This window comes from Arvicola amphibius, chromosome 2, assembly GCF_903992535.2.
Source record: "Arvicola amphibius chromosome 2, mArvAmp1.2, whole genome shotgun sequence".
Classification (NCBI taxonomy): Eukaryota; Metazoa; Chordata; class Mammalia; order Rodentia; family Cricetidae; genus Arvicola; species Arvicola amphibius.
In genome coordinates, this window is record NC_052048.2 from 60,573,934 (window position 1) to 60,593,420 (window position 19,487).

Sequence of the window (19,487 nt, forward strand, 5' to 3'; positions counted from 1 at the left end):
CCTGGAGGGCAGCACTGTGCGACCATGGCTGTGGGGGTAGCCGGCTCTCCTCTCCCACCCTGCCGTCCATTCTCCCTGCCATCTCCTGTGGGTACCCTCACAGATTAGGGTGGCTCGGCCCATTCCTTTCTGACCAACCCCTATTGATTTTCATAAGGCCCTGATTCCTGCTACTTGATGCTGTGAAACAGTTTGGCTCAGCCAATCCTGACTGAGAGCTATGGAGGTCATCAAAGTTTATTTACCAAAACAAAACTCAGAATACATCCCTGAAGGTGACTGGGGAAAGACACCTCCCAGAATCACTGAGCCCCAAGAACTTGCTCCATTGACTTTTGGTCAAGTGAACAAACACATCAAAGGTTCTCTCCCAGCTCCCCGGGATTGCGCAACTCTGCCTGCCCTGGTGCATACACAGTACTCTGCTTACTGCAGGGAAATGCTGGCTCTCTCTTTGCTCAGACATTGGGCTCAAGGTTGACTTTCATGGCTGTTGTTTGGTTTGGAGGGGAAGCTCAGGTCAGGGACTAAAGTGGGGCTTGGTGGAGCTGCCAGAATGTCTAAGTATTTCCTGTTGTGAATCTACATGCAGTGGGGGGGGGGGGGCTGTCTCTGGATGATCTGCCCTCCTTTTCTAAGGTCCCACACACGAGACTGGAGAGAGGGTGCCTTGAGTGTGCCAGGAAGCCAAGGAAAGGATAGAGATGGCTTTTTGTTTGCTCTATACATGAGCGTTCAGCTATCTCCAAAAAAAGGCAAACACAGATGTGACTCAAGTTCTTATACTAAGAGGCAGGGCATCCACTGGACAGGGCATTAAGTCAGAACTTCCTGTCCGCTGCTTTGGATCTGACAGTCTCTTGTGTATCACAGAACAGCTGGAGTAGGTGGTGACCAATGTTTGCACTTCTGTAATTAACAAATGACGACACAAAATCATCTGTCTCCTCTTGTTATAATACAATACCCAAGGCTGAATGGTTTATCAAGGAAAGAAACTAGTTTCTCACAGTTCCAGGAAGTCCAGAGGCAAGGGGCCTGCATCTAATGAGATCTTCTTCTGCGTCATTCAGAGCATCTCCTAACACTGTTGCCTTAGAGATTACCCTCCCATGAAGAGCAGAGGCACCTTCAAACAGCACCCTGCTGTGAAGGAACGGGCCTGCTTCCGGGGCTGTCTGTCCACAGACTTATACCCATTTTCACAGATCAGGACACTGTACTTAGAGAGACAGAATGCCCTCCAGAGTCCGTGAGCATGGGGACTTAACTGTGCTCTGAAACCGTGTGCTTTGACTGTATCAGCTTGCTCCTGTCTACCTCACCATAGTAGACACACACAACCTTAGGGGATTTTGTCTTTATGTCTCGCAATCTCTCGGCAGGAAGAAGATGATGATGGTCTGCCTAAAAAGAAATGGCCCACAGTAGATGCCTCCTACTATGGTGGACGCGGTGTGGGAGGCATCAAAAGGATGGAGGTAAGAGCCCTCGCACAGCTGCCTGTGGCCAACCACCTAGTGATAGAAACACACAGAAAATGCTGGGGGCCCATGCTTGGGGTTTGGGAAGAGGTTACTTATGAGCTACAAAGATGGAAAGGTGGACGGTACAGCCTTTAAACGCGTGCCAGCATCTTGCCCATCGTGAGTCAGCAGAGGTCACATGTCTTCCAAACCCCCCAGTGGTTTCTGTTTTCATTGGACTAAACCCCAGTTCTCAAACCCATCCAGGCAGTTCTCCCTCTGATTCATCCAGCCCATGACTCCCCATTTCTGTCAACCTTCCTGCTCCCCACTTTCCCTTTTCCCACATCTCTGGCTCACGACCCTAAAGGAACAGAGGACCCAGGGGCACGCATGTCACCCCTGCCACTCTGGTTCTCAAGGGGCAAAGCGTGCAATCCTGTAACTTTGTTTTATGGGCCTTTGCCACCATTAGGTTCGCTGGGGAGAGAAGGGCTCCACGGAGGAAGGGGCTAAGCTGGAAAAGGCAAAGAACGCGAGAGTGAAGATGCCAGAGCAAGAGTATGAATTCCCGGAGCCCAGAAATCTCAACAACAACATGCGCCGGCCTCCCTCCCCCCGGAAGTGGTACTCGCCCATCAAGGTGTGTCTCTGCCCAGCTATGAGCCAGTCTTCTTTCTTTTCCATTCTCTTTCCCGCCCCGCCCCCTGGCACTCCACCACCAGCTCTGGGCCCTCGTTGATTCTGGTTTCTTGAGAAGTTAAAGCCTTGGGAGGTGAGGAATGCTTCTAGGGGGCTTTTGTCACCGTGGGTGCACATGGCTCATGTGCGGGGTCAGGACTTTTCTCTGTGTCCTTGCCCCTCTGCACCTGCACTGTGACAGCCACTGGAACCCGAGAAGCTTATAACTCTAGACAAAATCCATCCCAGCTCCTGCAAAGTCTTTTCTCCAAGGTTTGCAAACCAAGGTTGCAGCTGGTTACTCTCCTTTCCCACCCACACACATGCCTACAGCCTTGCCCCTCTTCCAGGAGCTGCACAGACACGTTTTTTAGCCTTCTCTCAGTACTTTTAGCTTAGGAACAGCCCTTATATCAATCAAGAGAAATGCCAGGGTTGGGGAAGATAGTTGAGCCTGTAAATGATTGCTGCATAAACGAAAGATCCCCGGAGCTCACTGAAGCTCCTTGGATAGGGAGTCTAGGCAAATTGGTGCGCTCTGGGCTCAGAGAGAGACTGTGTCTCAAAAAGTAAAGCAGAGAGTGACCAAGGACACCCAAGTCCATCTCTGGCCTCCACACGCACGTGTGCGTGCTTCTAGGTAGAATGTGTCTGAACTGGAAGCTGCCGTTTCTCGGAGGAATGAGCTCAGGCTCACAGGAACTTTGGTGCAGTTTCCATTTGGGCTTGTTTGAAGCCGTGAGATTCTTTTTTTAGGATAAGCCTCCCCGAGGCAAAGGGTTGAACGCTGAGCTGTGGGTGAAGCCCAGCTGGCTGGGGGACCGGCTGTTGCTGCTAATGCTTTGCCAGTGAGGAACGTGCAGTGGTGTGCAGACAGGAAGGAGCCGAGAGGATCCTCCGAGAAGAGGAAAGGGGATTTTCTGTCCTGCTGTTTTCAGGAATCCACCTTGTGACTAACACCGCATCCTTGGTTCTAGCTGAATTTTTGTTTCTGGAATCTTAGAGGTTGGAAGGGCATGTTGTTCCTTTCTTAACTGGTAGCTTCAGGGTGAGTTTTGCTAAATGAATCAGGATGTGGACAAATAGGTTTAGAAATCTGAACATGTTGCCAGCACCCTCCTGAAATCTGCGTCTGCCCAGTGAGTCTTGTCAAGTCCCTGCTGAGCCGGGCACAGATACTGATGGTGGGCCTTCTCAGCCCTGTATGAGCCAAGGGTGGGGAGAGGACGTCAGAATGAGGATCCAGGCTTCGAGGCCCAATCTCACAAAAGACCTCCAAGGTGCCCTCAAGCCTTGCCTATTCCAGGTGCCAGCTCAAAACTATCGCAGTTGCCAAGCCTTTAGATTCCACACCCGAGCGTCCCACCCAATAATACCTTTCTGTCGCCCCAAGGACTTCTGGCTGGTGCTCCCTCCCCGACCCTTCCTCTTTGAGAAAGTGTCTCCCTTAGTTACACAGAATGCCCTGGCGCTTGTGGCAGAAGGGATCACACCCGTGCTTCATCATGCCAGGAGCCTGGCTCCCGAGCTTCCTTGGTCATTGTAATAAACCACCCATTCCCACAGTGTGGTCCCCAAACCATCAGCATTGGCTTCGCCCATGAACTTGTTAGAAACACATATTGAGGGGTCCCACCTAAGAATGGCTGCATCAGAAACTCCAGTATAGGGCCCAGAATCTGGGTTTTAATAAGCCCAGTAGACAGGGTGTCATCCAGAGGTCATTGCCTGAGGCAGGGCTGGAGCTCAGAGGATAGGAACTGAGCACCTGGCCATTTCTCTGTGACGTGTTAGGAGTCTCAGCAAAGAAACCCGGGCCATTTTAACACCCACCACATTGATGTGGCGTCACTTGGAATCCAAGCCTTGGAGACACCGCTCAGGAGAGATGGAGGAAGCCTGTTAGACTCTTGACTCTTGCCTGGGCAAGACTCAGGTTGAGGTCATGAGCAAGCTTGCAGGCTCCTCCTGCCTGGTGGAACAGCTAATGCCAGCATGTACACAGGCCCTCCGCTAGGTCCGAGATGGGCGGGTGGCAATTGAGGAGATTATCCCTGGTTTCTGAGCCTTCTCCCTGCATCTCACCCCCTGCGGGCACCAGTTAGGTTTTGATGTCCCAGTAAACAGTGTGGAGCCTGACAGAGCAGGGATTCCACCAGGTTCCACCAAAGCAAGGGGTGGGGCCGAGAAAGCACTCCCAAGCCCCATCACATTAGACCACCCAGCTCCATCAGCACAGCACGCTCTGTCCAGGAAGAGGACATTTAATGGCGGATTTGTGAAAGGGGAAAACTGCAGAAAGAACCTGAGAAGCTCGGAGGAGGAGCAGGTTTCCCACTAGCGGTCCAGACCTCATGTGTTTAATGTGTGTGCTTCGTGCTGAGCCTTTTCTAGTTCAGATGCCTGTGGGCATCAACAGGACCTCATGAGGTACTAAGTCCCGTGTGGTACCCTCTCATGGTGTTATCCCAGTTCCACATCGACACAGAAGGCACACTGCAAACAATAGGGCTCACAGAAGGCGACCTAGGCCCAGAGGCCCCACAGTGAGGCCACCAGGGACTAGCTACAAGAGGAATTATTACGCCCCTAGGCCTGCAGGGCCCAGTGAGAGGGAGAGAGCAACCACTGGGAGCTGTGGCAAAGGTGCGAGATCAGCCATCTTAATCTTCTCCACCAGCTGTCTCCTCCACAAGCAAAAGACATTTGCTTATTTTAAAAAGTGTTATAAGATATATTTTGATCATATTCTTTCCCTTCCCTCTACCCAACTTTATTCTCTCTCTCTCTCTCTCTCTCTCTCTCTCTCTCTCTCTCTCTCTCTCTCTCTCTCTCAATTAAAAGCAAACAATAAGACAAAGAAAACAAAAAGACACACCAAAAATGTGCAGGATATTTTGTGTTGGGCAACTACTGGACACGGGGCCTGCCCTGGAGTGATAGGACCCAGGGACTCTGACTCCACTGGAGAATCTCTGACTCCACTGGAGAATTTCCCCTGACTCCACTGGAGAATCTCTGACTCCAGTTCCCTTTCCCAGCAGCTGTCTACCAACTGCAAACAGCTTCTTGGTTAGGGATGGGACTTCATGCCCACTTCCCCTCCTCCGTGCTGGAACTTTTATCCGGTTTGAACCTGTGCAGGTCCTGTGTGCTGTCACCAGTGCTGTGAGTTCAAGCGTGTGTCAGCCCTGTTGTGTCTGGCACACATGAGTTTCCGAGCTCACAGAGACTGTGGTTTTGATGTTTTTAACTGGTTATGCAAGTTCTTATCCTCCTCACTTTTCCTCTTCCTGAAGTCTTTGTCCTTCAGTTCCTTCTAGATGTCTGTAGACCTATGCCCTACAGGGATGCAGTTACCACAGGGAGACAGGGAAGCAGGGAGGGGATGAAGAAACAAACGGCCCCCACTTATGCCCTTCCAGTCCCCCCACCATGCACCAAGGGAAGCTAGCTAGTGCAGGGGCAGCATGCCAAGAAACACAGACAGTAGGTGAGGACAGGAGAAGGGTCAGTACACACTGAGCCTGCCTTCCATCCCCGCTGTGAACAGGGAGAACCCTGATCCAGCACAGAATTCTCAGCAGATCCTGGGACCATGTCTAGCTCGTCAGCAAAAGTGGCTAGTACCATCTACACAGTGAAATGGGTTGCAATGGACCCCCCCTTCTTCCTTTGTTCCTGAGATTGGAGAAGCAGGTGGGCTAAGCAGCCCAGCAGGAGGTGAGGGGAAAGGGTTACAATAGGCCCCTCCTCCTGTCCCCCCATCGTACCCCATGCTATATTAAGACACTGACCACACCAACCACACTTCCCCCATCCTTGTTCCAGGCTCATGATGGGGAATTTCCCCTGGTATTTAGCTGCATTTTCCTTTGCTTGGTTTTTGCTTCCTCGATTTACAGCACCCCGTGCTTCTCATTAAACAGAATTGGCCATTTCAGACGAGTTAAGTCATGCCCAGATACATGGCCACCAACTGGCTTAAAACTAGGACTGACTGCAGACGTCAGAGAAACTATCCATCTCTTTTTCCAGTAGCTTCTCCACATTCCAGGAAGTGAAAGAAACGACAGCTAAGGGACCAAGCCAGAGCCTGCCTTGAAAGACTGCCAGGCTGCCCCCCAGAAGGGGCAGCCTGTGACAGAGCAGTAGATTAAACCGTCATGCATTCCCAAGCCTGGAGTTCCAGCTTTCTGCTCAGAGCAGCGCTATAAATTGAGCTATCGTCAAGTTTCCATCGCAGAGCCGAAACCACTAGCTAAAATAGACAGCCCAAAAGAGCGGCAAAATGAGCACAGAAGCTCAGCCACGCCCCAGGGTGCTGAGAATGGTGGCCCCTAGGTCTCCCCGCTATACGGCCCAAGCGGCATGGCCCTTCGCCAGTCTCCATGCATTAGTTACCGTCTGAGGCACGGTGAGGTGTGGCTGTGGGAGCCTGGGACTGGTAAATTTCCCATTTACCAGTCAAGCGGAGTCCACTTCATATGGAAGAAGCTATTTTTAGGTGTCAGCCAGCACACCCTGGCTGGGGCTCTGGGGTTTGTGGTGGAGGCTCTGTCACAGTTTCACGGAAGCAGCGGGCATTTCGCCTGGGGGACGAACACCAGAGTCTAAGTGTACACGCTGAGCCTGAAGGACACACAAATGTGACAGAGACAGATGCCCACTCCCACCCCCCTCAGGCCTTGGAAGGGATCCTCTGGGGCACTGCTGCCTTCAGAAGGGAGCCATGAACAAGCCTGACACTGTCGCTTTAAAATGACGGCTCTCTGCCATGTTCAGAAAATCTGGGCTCTGAGAACCTTTGTCAGAAACCTGTCTGCTTTTAAAGCCTTTTTTTTAACCTTAATTTTTAAATTTTATTATTGTGTGTGAGAGAGTGCATGATGGGGAGAAGGCATGTGCCACGGCTCACATGTTGAGGTCACAATGCCACGGCTTGCATGTGGAGGTCACATGCCAGAGCTTACATTTGGAGGTCATGTGCCACGGCGTGCGTGCATGCGTGCGTCTGTGTGTGTGTGTGTGTGTGTGTGTGTGTGTGTGTGTGTGTGTGTGGAGGTCACGTGCCACAGCTTCCATGTGGAGATCAGGACAACTTTGCAGTCAGTCGGTTCTCTCCTTCCACCTTTACACGGGGTCTGAGGTTTAGTTTATTAACCATTATGCATCCATTTGGACTGATAGGGAAAGCTTACATCAGTGCACACAGAGAAAGAGGATAGGAGCCTGAGGGAGGGAATGTTTCACTGACTAAGTGGCATGTGACAAGGGCCCTGGCCACATCAGGGAATGTGGAAATGGTGGGATGGAAAGAGGCGACAGGTGAGCGGGGGATGAGAACACTCCCCAAATATGACTGATGGTGGACATGAAGCAACGTGGAGAGAGGCCAACCCTCTGCTGTATAGCGTCCACCTCCACGGACAAAGACAGGGTGTGCGGAAGGGAACATGCAGGGAAAAGAGAGATCTTTTGATTTACTTTGCTTGATTTTGGCTCCTGTTAGACATCTGTACATCATCATAATTTAAGTTTGGTAGGTCGTTCCATGCCTTGATCTGGACCTAAACAGGTCACGCTGTACCTAGACCTGGATCTCAAGAGAAGCCCAAGATGAAGACAGAATACATGAAGCATGAGACTGGATAGGAGAGTCAGGCCAGGCATAGCACAAATCAGGCCCATAGGAGCACTGCACCCAAGTCACGCACAGGCAGAGGGGAAGGAGCAGAGAGGGAGGAGGACACAGGCCAACCCTAACGGAGGCAAGGCCAGGGGAAAGGAAGACTCCTGGGAGAACAGCGCAGTGGACCTCCAGAATGTGGAGGGTTTGACCATCTAAGTGCGAGCCACGCAGAGGGCATGACTGGAGCCAGAGTACACGGCAGGGAGGGGGGTGATGAGGAGGAGGAATGTCACTCCAGCTTGAGAAGGGGGTGCTGGAAGAACACAAAGAAAAGCTGAGCATGTGCCTGTAGATGTCCACAGATTGAGTAACTCTGCCCTGCTCCTCCATCTTGGTTGAGCTTCCCCAGTTGTCATTTCAGTGACTTAACTTTGATTACAGATGGCCTATTATGAAGACTTTTCCTGAGAGGAGATAACTTCGATGTTTATTTTATAGTTTCATTTATAGAGAAAACAGTATTATTCACCCCTGCCCCCACTTTAAGAAGAGAAAGCCCTGGGAAGTTGGGACGGATCTGTGGGAGAAGAGAAGGCCCAGCTGCAGCTTTCCAGGGTTCTCGAGTACTCTGTGTTAGGCTCTGTGTGGCTGCCTGCTCCACCAAGGAGCCTAATTCACTTTCTCCTGGGCCTGCAGAGCTCAGCCGCTCTTTGCTACACGTGCAACTTTCTGTCTCTGCTGAGCTAATCCATTCCTTTCTTAATAGCCAGATTTTCTTCTTTAAGCCTCGTGCCATTGTTCTTCATTTGTTCAGGGGTTAAGTGGCTGGCAAATAAGGGGATATGGGTGGGGTGATTAATGAGCCAAATACTAGAAGACGAAAGCTATCACCCACCTAATATCCTGAGCTGTAAGGACTTGTGCCTAAAAGCCTTCTAGGAAACATTTAGCTGACTCTCCAGCAGAAAACTCCCCACACCAGTTCTGTCCAGCAGTGACACTAAACCTACTTCAGAATATTTTCAAAGACTTTTATAGCCTCTTTGCAATAGCATATGAGAAACTCAACACTCGGCAAGACCACATTGAACCCTCAAAAGCTTAAGCAACAGCTAGCCAGTGTTCAAGAGCTGAGTTTTTCAGGTGTGTGTCTAACCCACCAGAAAGTGACGTCAAAACCTGGAATTCTCTGGGATGATAGGTGCTGTCTGTGTAAAGTGTTTCTACTGAGGCCGAGCTCTGCAGGACCTACCTTCCTGTCACTGTCCAGGACACTGCACACCCCATGCCATCAAATATTCCCAAGGCTCCTGTATGATGCCCACTTCACATGGAGGTCTAAGATATATGCGCTCACAAACAAAACACAGCTTTCGCAAAATAACCCTATCCTTCCTTGTCATGTGCTCTTCATTCTAACATTTTCTATTATATTACTCAGAATTTCTAGGACAAAATCGATCCCATGAGACCCTAAAGGGTTACCACCCTGCTACCCGTGCTGTGGGGTAAAGCTCTTCAGGGCAGGATCTGTGGCTGCAGTGGTGGTGTGTGAGCTTTGGAGTCAGACAATTTTAATGCCCAGTGACGGGTGTCTGTCTGTGGGGAAGTCATTTGATCACTCTGAGTCTCCATTTTCTCCACACTGCTCTGAAGACTGCCGAAAAAATTAAATGAGAGGATACAATGTGGAAGCACCTAGCACCCCCACAGTCATTCAGCACCCAGAACCTAGTACCCACAGTCATTCAGCACCCAGCACCTAGCACCCATGGTCATTCAGCATCCAGAACCTAGTACCCATGGTCATTCAGCACCCAGCACCTAGCACCCACAGTCATTCAGCACCCAGCACCTAGTACTCATGGTCATTCAGCACCCAGCACCTAGTACTCATGGTCATTCAGCACCCAGAACCTAGTACCCACGGTCATTCAGTACCCAGAACCTAGCACCCACAGTCATTTAGCACCCAGCACCTAGCACCCACAGTCATTCAGCACCCAGCACCTAGCACCCACAGTCATTCAGCACCCAGCACCTAGTACTCATGGTCATTCAGCACCCAACACCTAGCACCCCCACAGTCATTCAGCACCCAGAACCTAGTACCCACGGTCATTCAGTACCCAGAACCTAGCACCCACAGTCATTTAGCACCCAGCACCTAGCACCCACAGTCATTCAGCACCCAGCACCTAGTACTCATGGTCATTCAGCACCCAGCACCTAGCACCCATGGTCATTCAGCACCCAGCACCTAGCACCCACAGTCATTCAGCACCCAGCACCTAGCACCCACAGTCATTCAGCACCCAGCACCTAGCACCCACAGTCATTCAGCACCCAGCACCTAGTACCCACGGTCATTCAGCACCCAGCACCTAGTACCCACGGTCATTCAGCACCCAGCACCATACATTGAGGGTTAGGTGCACAGCAGTGGGCAGAACCAAACACACCATTGCTTTGGTAAGGTTGATGTTCCAGTGGGCAGAGATACACAGCAAGCCGATGACCACAGAATATGGCAGTGGGACGCAAGGCCTGCCCTGGTTTCTGGTCACTGTTATCATAAATTATAGAATACAAGAGGTTAAGCGGCACAGATTTCTTATCTCACAGTTCTGAAAATGAGAAGCCCACAGACCTCACTGGGCTAAAAATCTAAGTTGGGGGGCCAGGCCGTTCTTCTTTTGGAGGCACCAGAAGAGAATCTGTTTCCTTGTCCAGATCCCGGAGGCTGCCTGCGCTTCTTGATTGGCTTGAGCTCCTTCCCTCCTCAAGGCCAGTCCCCCTGGTTTGAGTCCTCTAAGGGAGTCTAATCCTGGGTCTCCCTGGGTGGTCCATGCTGGTCTCTCATCTCCATTGTTTAGTTTGCATCAACAAAAGCCCCTTTTGTCCTAGAAAGTGACATGGCTGGGAGTTCTAGGGAGTCCTTTTTGAGATGCACTTTTATCATAAGCCAAGCACACCATAGCTATTGAGGGCCTGGCCCTAGACTTCCATATAGGGGCCTTTTGTTGGTTTTGGGTTTTTTTTTTTTTGTGGGGAGGGCAAGGAATTGTCCACAGCTGTCATCGTCTTCTTTTGTTTGGCCACCGATTGAGAGGGTGATGAGAGAAACTGAATGAGCTTCAGTGTGTTGTGTGTGTGTGTGTCTGTCTGTCTCTCTGTGTGTGTCTGTCTGTGTGCGTGTCTCTGTGTGTATCTGTGTCTGTGTCTCTGTGTGTGTCTCTATGTTTGTGTTTGTGTCTGTGGGTGTGTGTCTGTGTATGTGTGTGTATCTGTGTCTCTCTGTGTCTGTGTGTGTCTGTGTGTGTGTCTGTGTGTGTGTCTGTTGGGGGGGAAGAGCAGAAGTTGGCACTGAGTGTCTTTCTCAATCATTGTCCACCTTGTTTATCAGGGCAGATTCTCTTGCTGAACCCAAAACTCGCAGATCAGTTAGTCAAGCTCGCCAGCCTGCCCTCCGCTGCACCGGGATGACTTACCCGTGGGAGACATCTGCACCTCAGTCCTCAGGCTTGCATGGCAAGCAGTGTATCCTCCGCTTCATCTTCCCGACCTTACTTGCCGCTCTTAGAGTGTATCCCTTGCGTCGAGAGTGGAGTACCCCTAACCCAAATTCACCATGTTGCTGAATCTGTTTCTAACATGCTGGGAAAACTTGGGGAGTTCTTGATATCTACAGCGGCTGTCCACCGGCTGGTTTTCTATGTCATCTTCTTCATATCTATAGTGGCTGTCCACCAGGCTGGTTTTATATGTAATTTTCTTGTATTTGATTTGTTTCAGGGAAAACTCGATGCCTTGTGGGTTCTGCTAAGGAAGGGATATGACCGAGTGTCCGTGATGAGACCACAGCCGGGAGACACGGTAGGCTGCGCTAGCGGTCACACCACACACACACACACACACACACACTTCTTTCCCTCTGTTTCAGTAGTGCCAGAATAACTGCTCATGAACAACTACAGCTATTGTCTCCTGCGCCGACAAATCAGATGCCAACTTCTTAAATCCTGGCTGTTACCAGACCTTGTGTTGGGTTTGCTTTTCTGAAAAGGACTCTGACAGCAATATATCACATTTAGCTTCCTAGAACTTGAGAATTGCAGTCTGGAGTGCAGTGGGTGACGGCTCTGGGTAGGCTTATGCTACAGGCAGCCTCCAGTGGGACGTCTGTGGGCCCTCATCTACACCGGCCACTGGAAGAGACACAGAGCCAGCACCCCAGGAGAGGCATGAAGGCTTTGGCGAGCTCCAGCCAGCTGTCCAGAACTCTTGGGGCAGGGAGGCTTCTACTCTTCTAAGGGTTTTTGACCAGGATCTGTAGGGGCCCCAGTTGAAGAATCTCCCACTAGGAGGAACTATCCAGGTAGTGCCACCCTTGTCTTCTCTTTGTAAATGGAGACAATGCCCCTTCTTATGAGATGTTTGAATCCACAGATGAGGAAAGACAGGCTCAGAACAAATTATCTTTGCTTCCAGCCACCTGCATCTTCCTTGCGAACCTGGCCTGTTTACCCAAACACAAAATAAAGGTGTCCTCTTAAGGACTTCTATGAGCCAGGCAGACTTCAGCTTGAAGTCACTTCTTTCCTGGCGAGGAAAAATTTCAGGCAAACCCCCAACCTCTGGGTTTCCTCTTTGTAATTTGATAATGGTAACCATATCGCGTTACAGCTGGCAGGCAATGGTAGCCCCTTGTCTGAGCTGCTTTCCCTGTTGCTCTGATAAAATAACCCCCAAGGAAAGCACCTTAGTGTGGAAGCTGAACAGAAGACTCTGTAGTTAGAGCCCTCACTGCTCTTCCAGGGAATCTGCGTGGCTGCACCCAGCACCTGTACCATACTGATGCCCTCTCCCAGCTTCTGTGGGCACCAGGCACATATGTGGTATGCATAAATACATGCAGACACACACTGGAATAAGTAAATGAATAGCAACTTAGGAGAAAAAGGATATATTCAAACTTCTAGTTTGAGGCTAAAGTCCATTAGGGCAGAAGTCATGCAGCTGGTCACATTGCCACCAAAGTCCAGAAGTGGGGAGGGATGAACGCTGGTGCTCAGGTCACCTCTCCTTGTGGAGGACCCCGGGACCTGGGTTGTCCACCTATAGTGTGAGTCTTCCCACCTCAGTTAACCTACTCAACATAGTCCCTCACAGTGCCTGAGGCTAAGAACCCCCACAGGTTTTCCTGAGGCTAAGAAGCCCCACAGGTGTTCCTGAGACTAAGAATCCCCCACAGGTGTGCCTGAGGCTAAGAAACCCCCACAGGTTTTCCTGAGGCTAAGAAGCCCCACAGGGGTGCCTGAGGCTAAGAACCCCCACAGGTGGCCTGAGGCTAAGAACCCCCCACAGGTGTGCTGAGGCTAAGAACCCCCCCACAGGGTGCCTGAGGCTAAGAACCCCCCACAGGTGTGCCTGAGACTAAGAATCTCCCACAGGTGTGCTGAGGCTAAGAACCCCCCACAGGTGTTCCTGAGGCTAAGAATCCCCCCACAGGTGTGCCTGAGGCTAAGAACCCCCCACAGGTGTGCCTGAGGCTAAGAACCCTCAATTATGCCTAAGAGAGTTCTAGAGCAGAAAAGGACCCTCTGTGGTGTGCCACCCCTCCTCCCCTGCTTGTTTTGCATAACCCCAGGCACTCACTCCCTACAGACCTGTGTGATGACTGATACAAGATTTATGGGGCTGACCACTTTTCCATCAACTCGAAGTCACTCCCACCAGCCATGTGCCTGTGAACAAGAGTCACAGGTCTGAATTTTCCTCTAAAGCAAAACAAAAACAGAAGTCTCAGCCACACTCTGAGATGCTGTATGCGGGAGCCTGGCAGCTCTCCTCTTGGCTCCTGTCCCCTTCTCCAGTCAAACATACCTGAAGGACAGATGGATGTAGGGCCAGCCCAACCAATGCAGGGCTATGGAAACTTGAGCCTGTTAACCTCAGAGCTGAGCACAGGACAGACATGGCTGCTTCCCCACCTACACCCTTCCCAGGACATCCTAGGTCAGTGTGGAAGGGAGAGTGACAGGACCATTTAATAGCAAGCCAGTGACCATTTGGTTATACCCAGCATCCTAACATTTTTAAAGGTTTACTAAGCAAGGGGAAGGAGGGATCCCTTGCTTGCACCAATCCCTGCTTCCAGTAAACAGTCACTGGGGTGCCCTTTTCTAAAGTTTCTAAAACAAAGCCTTCAGTGTATCCTCTTGACGTCTGACATGCAAGAAATGGAAAAGAACAAGAGAGAGAGAAAGAGAGGGAGAGAGAGAGGGAGAGAGAGAGAGGGAGAGAAGGAAAAAAGAAAGAAAACTCTAATGTTTGGATTGACCAAAACAAAGTCTCCCTTTCTATTTCATCTGCTGTCACCCTCATCCCTTGGTCAACTCCTGACGCCAGCTGAATGGAGCTCCACTGTCCCTGAATCTGCCCGGACCTTGCTGTCTCTCCAATTGGTCCTGCTTCTCTATTGCTGTGCCCTTCCCTTCCCCTCCACTAACGAACATCTGTTAGCTTGGGTATCACGGTTCACCATCTCCGTGGTGACCCTATCAACACAGAAAGCTGTACCCATGCTTCCACCATGGCAGTGCCAAAGCAGAACCCGTGTGACACATGGTGAAAGAGTACCCTTGCACGTTTTTAGACTGTCCCCAAGGCTTCCTGCACAGGTGAGCAGCTCGGATTTCAGGGACTTACTCATCTTTTAGAACGTTAGCCTGAGAAGGAAAACTCAGAAGGCTCGTGAGAACTTTTCAGTGGCCTTTCTTAGTCACTGCTGTTCCTCCCATTCATAAACCTGGTTTATTCTCCTCACTGTATCCAAGGAGTGAGCTTTCCAATCCAGCGAGTGCCCTGTCCTAAGGTTACCTTAGAGAGACCGTGCCATCTTTCATTGTGTATTTTTTCCTTTGGGAACATTTATTCCCAAGTGATATTGTTATAATACTAAGCTGAGAAATGGGTCCTTTGGCTAAGTGGTCCGGCTCTGAACTGCTGAGGCTGTCATAGGCATTCCCACCTCACGGCAATCTCGTGCAGGCTACTCAGGCTGTCGTAGGCATTCCCAAGTCACGGCCCTAAAAGTTTACATAAATTTGCCTTCCTGTCAGCGTCTTCAGCCGATTCAATGGACTCAGGAAAGTCAGCTGTCTGATATGAGCTCATTTGGTGGGACAGTTTTGCAGATGCTCCTTTTCTCTTTGTCCAGTTATCTTTTGATCCACCTTTAAGATTTATTTTTTTAATGTATGTGTGGAGGATATCTGTATGTGTGTGTTGGGGGGGTGCCCATAGAGGAGCATCAGATCCCCTGGAGCTGGAGTTACAAAAAGTTGTGAGCAGCCTGACATGGATGGTAGGAACTGAACCCAGGTCTTCAGCAAGCACAAATGTTCTTAACCATCGTGCCATCTCTTCAGCCCTATTGATCCATTTTCTATTGAGTTTTAAGGCTGACTTTTCCAAAGACCCTTTCTTCAGTAACTAAGGTTAGCACGCAGGAATAAAACAAGATACATCAGCTGGGGGTTCCTAAGCAGATCAGTGGTTCTAGGGGTGGGCAGGCTTCAGAATCACTTAGAAAGTTTAACAGGTGCTTGGCCCCATCTCAGAGATTCCCACTCAGACCTATGGGCAAGACTGGAATTAGCATTTCTAAGTGACTCAGATAACACTAATGCTGCAGGCTGGGGTTCACTCTTAGAGCCAGGGAGATAACTGAACTCAGTTGCCATCAGAGCCCTCCCAATCCCCAACCCTGAGAGCCTGGATTTTAACAAGATTTTCCATACATACCTTTCCCTGTATTTCCACATGACCCATGGCCTTGGTGCAGAATATCTGTACCATAGCTTAATAAGAAAGTAATAAGCCCTGATGCTACTGCCAAGAAGTCTCCCTAGCCAGACCCATTTGCCTAGATCACTAATTCCGAAATACATTATTAGGTAAGAAAGTTCGCGATGACATGTAGCGATTTTCCAGGCCGGCTTCAAGGCACATGGCTCCCGCTCCAGTGATTTTAATCGCTCTGGCTACGGTCTAGGCTCTCTGGGCGGTTCTAACAGGGTCCAGGGCTGAGAACAAGTAGAATGGCTCCACAAAATGTCGTCCTTTCCTATTGGGAACAATTTAAAGGCAAGTCTCCACATTCTGAAACTCGGAGACAGTGGACAAGTCAGTCTCCTTCCACCCAGGGAGGGATGCCAAGTCTAGATTCTGGCTGCTGATGTTGTGGTTGTTTGGGAGTAAGAAGGATAACCCAACCTTGAGTCTCTGTGGATGGAAGTCTCTCCATAACCTAAGCTTCACCCCCTTCTGTCTGCCCTAGCATGAACTCCAGTCCCTCACGTGCTGCTGGATGACCCATGGAGCTAGACCTTTGTTTTGTTTTTAGCTCCTTGGTTGCTCTCAGATCTGGCATCAGGGACTGGTACATTCCATTACTCCCTGCACACAACACGCTCAGAGCTTGTTTTGCAGACTGGGAACTCCTCACGATCAGAATAGATCTGAGGAAACGCACACGTAAATGTATGTAAACAATGTCTGCCGCTCGTGAATGTCAGCACAACCAGCCCTGGAGGTTGAGCAATCTGAGCTCCAGCCCCAGGCCTGTCTTCTGCACAGCTGTTAGCAACAAGGGACCAAGATTATGTGGGCTCTGTGTTTGCGCTGTCACAGAAAAAAGAAAGAGCTGAGTAGGTTGTCCATCCCAGAGTGTCCTCAGACTGCTACCTTTAGAACAGGTGAGCCTCCAATACCATGCACTGACATTGGGCAAGCATGCCTGCCTTGTCTTCTTGTTTCTTCTCTTTCATGAGGCCTGTATTCCCTCTTTTTCATCTCTCCATGGCTCCTTCCCATCAAACAAACATCTGTGGTACCCCCACAAAGGATCCATTTCTAGGATGGGCACTGGTGATGCCCAATGGAGTAGCACTTCATTCTGACATTCAAGTTTGGTGTATGCGCACTGCTCTAACTGAAAATGGTTACAGAAACACAGAACCATTCATGCTGATGTGGCACAGGCACCTGTGACATCCATTCACATAAAGCTGGGGACCAGAGCTCAGCTCTCGGCAGGCACAACTGGAAAGAGGATCATAAGAATGACTTCAGGGCTTCTAGATTTAACCACACACTCGGTCCTCTTCGTTCCTTCCCTCATTCAGCAGAATACCCAATAGTGCTGGGTATTCCATGACACTCACTGCGTGGGAGTGGAACAAACAGGGCAGGTCCCCCAGCACAACCTGGTGGAGGGTCTCTGAGATGTGGCTAAAACCCCCAGGAATGCGTCTTATCCGCTGTGGGAGTCAAAAACTGGCTGCTGCAAGCCACGTCTGAGCTCAAAGGGGTCTGAGAGAAGCTCTTAAGCGAAGAGCTTCAAGTCAGACTTCAAGGACATGCCAGGCAGAGTGGAGGATAGTGAAGCATGTGGAGTAATGGTCAGAGGATCCCAGCCAGGGACAGTGCCAATTCCTGCAAATGTTAGCAAGTTACGTTCAAAATTTTGCTTAAGGCAGGGCACACTGTTGTTTTCTGCACTGGTTTACACACAGTGGCAGGGAGGGATGACATTAGGGAGGACTCATTCTGGATGGAAGGGCGCACTGCTGTGGTTTACACACAGGGGCAGAGAGGGATGAATTATTTTCCTACTTTCCAGTCAACAATTATGAGAAGAATCGTATTGTCTTAATTAGGTGCTGTGGAGCACAGACCTTTAATCCTAGCACTCAGGTGATAGAGGCAGGTGGATCTCTGAGTTCAAGGCAAGCTTGGTCTACACAGAGAGTTCCAGGACTATTTCTATGTAGTCAGGGCTACACAGTAATGCTCTGTCCTGGAAACCAACAACAGCGTAAAGACTCTCATTGTCTATGTGAAAGTCAAGTTTTTCCTGCAGAGACGACACGTGTACGTTGGCTGCGACTAAGACCTGAGACCTTCGGTAGGTGTCTGAGAATCTAAAACAAAAATCCAGTTTGTTGACAGCTGGCTCCTGACTCTTACAAACCTTTGTGAGAAGTGGGTCACTTAAGAAAAAAGAAAGAAAAAATGCAAATTATGGGAACTGTCCTAGAGGGTGTGATTTACTTTGGCGTCCTCTGGAAGCTGAATTCTCAGGAGGATGGCTTGGGTCTCACCCTTGGAAATCTTTCCCTCTGTCTCTGGAGGGGGAGACAAGTACTTGGAATTCTTGGCTTACTTTCCTGAGTTTAGAAAGAAACAAGATCAAAACATTCTCTCCCCACAGCAAAAACCAGACTGCACACAAAACCTGCAAGGTTAACTTTCTTCAGAGAAGTCAAGCCCAAAGTTGACTGTAACGTATTCCATCTTTGGATTTTTTCTGTGCCAGCTTCCTTCCACAGTAGCGAGCGTCTCTGACGGTGAAGGCTCCTGCATGCTGCGGCTCTCTGTTGTCCCTCCTTTTTCCTTCTCTTTCAGCCCCCTTATTAAAACACTCCTCTCCCACAAGTGTGCCTCATACCCTCTTCCTCTTCATCCTCCTACCAGGCTCCTCCCTGGACTTCTAGCTCCACGTTGCTTCATCTCCCTGGCAGCTGCAACAACAGACTGTAGATTTCCAGCTCCAGGCTGCAAACAGTAAACAGGGGGGAGGAGGAAGCAAATGATAAAGACCTGAGTCAGAAAACACCCTTCAAATCTCTATCTATGTTGTTTCTATGTTGTATTTGGTTGTTTTTTTCTTCCAATCGTTCTTGAGAGGAATGGGGCTTTTACCTTTTTAGGGCCCAACATTTCCCCCAAGTGCATAGTAATTTTGAAAGCTTGAGGCTTTCATCCAAAAATACTTGTGTCTAGCAACCTAGCTCTCCTGGTAGACCTTCATCTGATGTCCACTGAAAAGTCCTGTCTAGGACCTGCTGGCCTCTGGGATGGGTCCTCAGTCAGGAATCACTGTCAGGAAGCTCTGCTCTTGGCCTAAAGGTTGGATCATAGGTGGCAACCCCCTGTCTTGGGAATTGGATTTCCAGAACTCTCTATGGAGCAAGCCAGGCTGCTTATGGACGGCCGCACAGCCCATTTTGTGTTGTTTTTCCATGACCACATGTCCACCCATCAATCTGACCCTCAGTCTCAGGGAGGGACTGGTCTGTCAAACCTTGTATTCCAGTCCCTCATTTGGAGTCAGTAAGTTGAGAGCTAGAAGGTGCTGGGAGACCCCAGTCACCCAGGTACAGCATCTCACATGGTCCCCAACACTGCCCTTACTCTGGCCTCTTGGCAGATAAGATGGACTTAAGACCCCTGCACTGTTCAAATCACAGGGGCCATTAGTCAAAGTGGTTACCAGTCGAATCCAGCCATCCTGCACTGCCCAGGCCTTCTGGAATCTTCCCCTTAAAATAATTTCTCTTACCAGAGTGGAGGTGTGTGGGGAATGAAAACACAACTCGCGTGACTATAATCGGGAGGGAGTTTCAGGGATCCTTCATGAAATCCCAAGTTCACATCCTGAAAATCACCACGTTATCCTCCAAACAGATTTTATACCAAAACGTAAACTGAGGGGAAGTTCGTTCGCATTCCGTTTCCTAGGGTAGCGGGGAGAATGTCTTCGTTCAGGTCTTCCTTTCTGTGCCCATTTGTCGTGTCTTCCTATCTATGCCTGCTCTGTCACATAGACTGGAAAACACCTCTTCCCTAGGCAACCTCCT

General features: G+C 50.0%; 1 protein-coding gene across 1 annotated transcript in view; it reads left to right on the forward strand.

Annotated features, from left to right (window-relative positions):
• The window catches only part of Antxr1 (ANTXR cell adhesion molecule 1), a 185,763-nt gene that overhangs the window by 127,908 nt on the left and 38,368 nt on the right, over window positions 1-19,487 (forward strand). The window contains exons 15-17 of the mRNA XM_038320077.1: window positions 1,386-1,481; window positions 1,942-2,109; window positions 11,575-11,655. Of these exons, the coding sequence (XP_038176005.1) occupies window positions 1,386-1,481; window positions 1,942-2,109; window positions 11,575-11,655 (345 nt within the window). The remainder of the gene's footprint in view (window positions 1-1,385; window positions 1,482-1,941; window positions 2,110-11,574; window positions 11,656-19,487) is intronic.